Below are 2,710 nucleotides of genomic sequence, written 5' to 3'. Positions count from 1 at the left end.
CCCGCGCTGCAGTCCCCGCCGCTGCCGCCCGGGGGCGACTCGAAGAGAGTGTCGCGGCCGCCCGCGCCCCCAGCAGGAGGCGGAGGGCCCGAGCCGGGGCCGTTGGCTACCACCGGAGGGGGCTGACCCGGCGGGGGCGCAGCTTCTGCGTTCCCACCCGCGCCGCCGGGCTCGGCCAGGTCCAGGAAGGCCTGGCGCAGCAGGGCCGGGCTTTCTCCAAGTGCGCAGCCGAGCGCCGAGGGCGGCTGGGGCGGGGGCTGTAGGTAGGTGGGCACCGGAAGCCCGCCTGGGGTCCGCGGAGGCCAGAACATGCAGAAGGGCGGGTAGAAAGCGTCCTTGCGGCCCGCGGGCCAAAAGAGGCCGGACAGGCCGGCCTTGGGCGCCGCGCCCGCACCGCCCGCGCCCCCCAGGGCCTCGGCCGCGGTGCCCGCGTCCTCCTTCTTGTGGCACAAGCCGAAGGCGGCGGCTGCGGCCGGGAAGGTGTAAGGATGCGGGAAGAGCCCCCCGCAGCCCGGGAACTTCTGCAGCACTCCCCCGAAAGAGCCCTTGCTGGGCACCGGAATGACCGGGTAGCTGCGCGGGCCTTTGGCGCCAGCCGCCGCGCCCGCGCTCGCGCCGGCGCCAACGCTGGTCACGCAGCCGCCCCCGGCGCCGCCCCCTCCCGCCCCGGCGCCGCCCGAGGCCGCGGCCACCGAGAGGCTGGCGGCGGCGGCGGAAAGGCTAGCGGCGGCCACGACGGCCGCCTCCTGCAGCGAGTCGTCGTCGTCGTCGAAGCGCGGCCGCTTGTGATGGGCGTGGGGCGCGCCCGCCAGCTCGGCCAGGGGTGGCGGCGGCGGCGGCGGCGGGGGCGCCCCCAGCAGGTGCGGACCCAGTAGTCCTCCGCCTCCAGCCACCGCGGCTGCCGCTGCTACGGCGGCAGCCTTGACAGAGCTGAGCGGGTGGCAGGCGGGGTGCGCGCCCGGCTGGGGCAGCGCGCGCTTTCGGCTACCGCCGTTGAACATGGCCTTGACATCCTCCCAGGCGAAGACTAGCTCGTCCTGGGGACTCTTGTCAGTGAGCTTTAGATGACGGCGCCACGAGTTGAAGTTGGCTGCGTCCGGCTGCGTGTACTTGGCGTCGGGCGTACGGTGCGAGTGGAAGATGAACTTGTTGGGTGAGAAGTACATGTTGCAGTAGCTGCATTTGATGCACTTGGCGCGGGAGCTGTTGTAGCGCGCAGGGATGAAGCTACCGCGGCAGCCCCAGGCGCACTCATGAGACACGTCGAAGGCGAAGTTGTCGGGCAGCTTGGGCGGCCTGTTTTCGCCTAGGAACGACTTGCACAAGCGCTCGGCCTCACGCTTGGTGATCATGCCGCAGCGGCGCGATGAGATGGGCATGGCCCCAGCGCGCCGCAGGATCTCCAGCTGCACCGGCGTACACTGCACGCACGTGATGCCCAGGGCCACACGACGGTTGTGGATCTCGTTGTAACTGAAGTTCTTGAGGAGAGTGTTGGAGATCTGTGCCAGGCACAGGCGCTCTTGCCCGTCGATCACCAACGACACGATGGGAATGCCGTAGAGGATCACCTGGCCCACCTGGTTGGGTTTGAGGTTGGCGTGGCCCGGCCGCGGCTGGCTCAGCGCGTCGGGCTGGAAGGCGCTCGACGGCGATGCCAGCAGGATGTCGTTGGGCCCCGGCAGCGGGCTGGAAGCCATTTCCTCCGCCGCGGAAGCCCGGGCCGAGCCCTCTGGGTCTGTGTTGGAGACTGGAATGGAAAGGAGAAAGCGTTGACTAGAGCCTTTTCAGTCTTGAAACAGAGGGGTGGGTTGAGTCGCTAACTAAAGAATTATAATAACTCCCTAGCTCTGGCTAAGTAAGACAAGATTAGCGCTGAGCAAAGGGACCAAGTTTCAGACACAGAAGTCCTCTCTCTTAGTTGTCTTCAAGGTTGTCCTTTGGAAATTCAGGGATTGGGAAGTACTTTTCTTCTATTCTAAACATCCGAAGTAAGTTAACTGTGTGTTTTACAAAAATGCAATCAATTCCTAAGAAACTCAAAAACTTACCCCGATTTATAGAAGCTGGGAGAATGAAACGGCATGCCCGCTAGAAATTAGGGAGTAATGATGACAACTGTAACTGTCGGAAAACTGGGGGTTGGTCGTTGAAACCCAAATTTAAAAAGAGAGACCATTTACATTTGCTTAAAAATAGATTGATTTTGGTTAAGAAAAATAAACCCAAGCCTTTAAAAAAGTGATTTTTGTGGTATTTGTGGTTTCCTTGGGAGGAAATGCGCTACTGGTTGAGACACAACTTATTAAAGCAAAACGAAATCCCTCCTCCCCCATCTTTGCCATTAGATATTTTGATACTGTAATTAGAATTTTTTTGAAAGATGGGAAAATGTACAAAGCCATATGCACGATTGCACTAAAATAGGCCATCTTACTTTCAGTCTTTCAAAAGCCACTTGCTGAACTCAGTGGTTCTGGTTCCAGAGACGTAGTTTAAGAGGATGAAGTTGTAGACATGTAGGCATTAAAAAAAACTGTTTTCTGTCATTTCCATGACAATGAGTAAATAAGTACAGGTGAGTTTGTGAAAGCCCAGAAACTGTGTAAAGAAACTAACAATTCGTGGTGGTCATTAGTGGCGGGCTTTAAAAGGCTAGTTTAGTCATGAGATGAACCACTTTCTGTGACACTTCTTTTTCTGATCTATG

General features: G+C 59.6%; 1 protein-coding gene across 1 annotated transcript in view; it reads right to left on the bottom strand.

Annotated features, from left to right (window-relative positions):
• SKOR2 (SKI family transcriptional corepressor 2) overlaps positions 1-1,700 on the bottom strand; it is a 35,085-nt gene extending 33,385 nt beyond the window's left edge. Inside the window, exon 1 of the mRNA XM_028098132.2 lies at positions 1-1,700. This exon is cut by the window's left edge and continues 907 nt beyond it. Within this exon, the coding sequence (XP_027953933.1) occupies positions 1-1,700 (1,700 nt within the window).
• Between the last annotated feature and the right edge of the window lie 1,010 nt (positions 1,701-2,710).

Source organism: Eumetopias jubatus, unplaced genomic scaffold (assembly GCF_037043125.1).
Source record: "Eumetopias jubatus isolate StellerSeaLion01/CBP00866 unplaced genomic scaffold, mEumJub1_p1.0 scaffold_16, whole genome shotgun sequence".
NCBI classification, from domain to species: Eukaryota; Metazoa; Chordata; class Mammalia; order Carnivora; family Otariidae; genus Eumetopias; species Eumetopias jubatus.
Note: the sequence above shows the minus strand (reverse complement) of the source record. Positions and strands in the feature narration are given on the sequence as shown.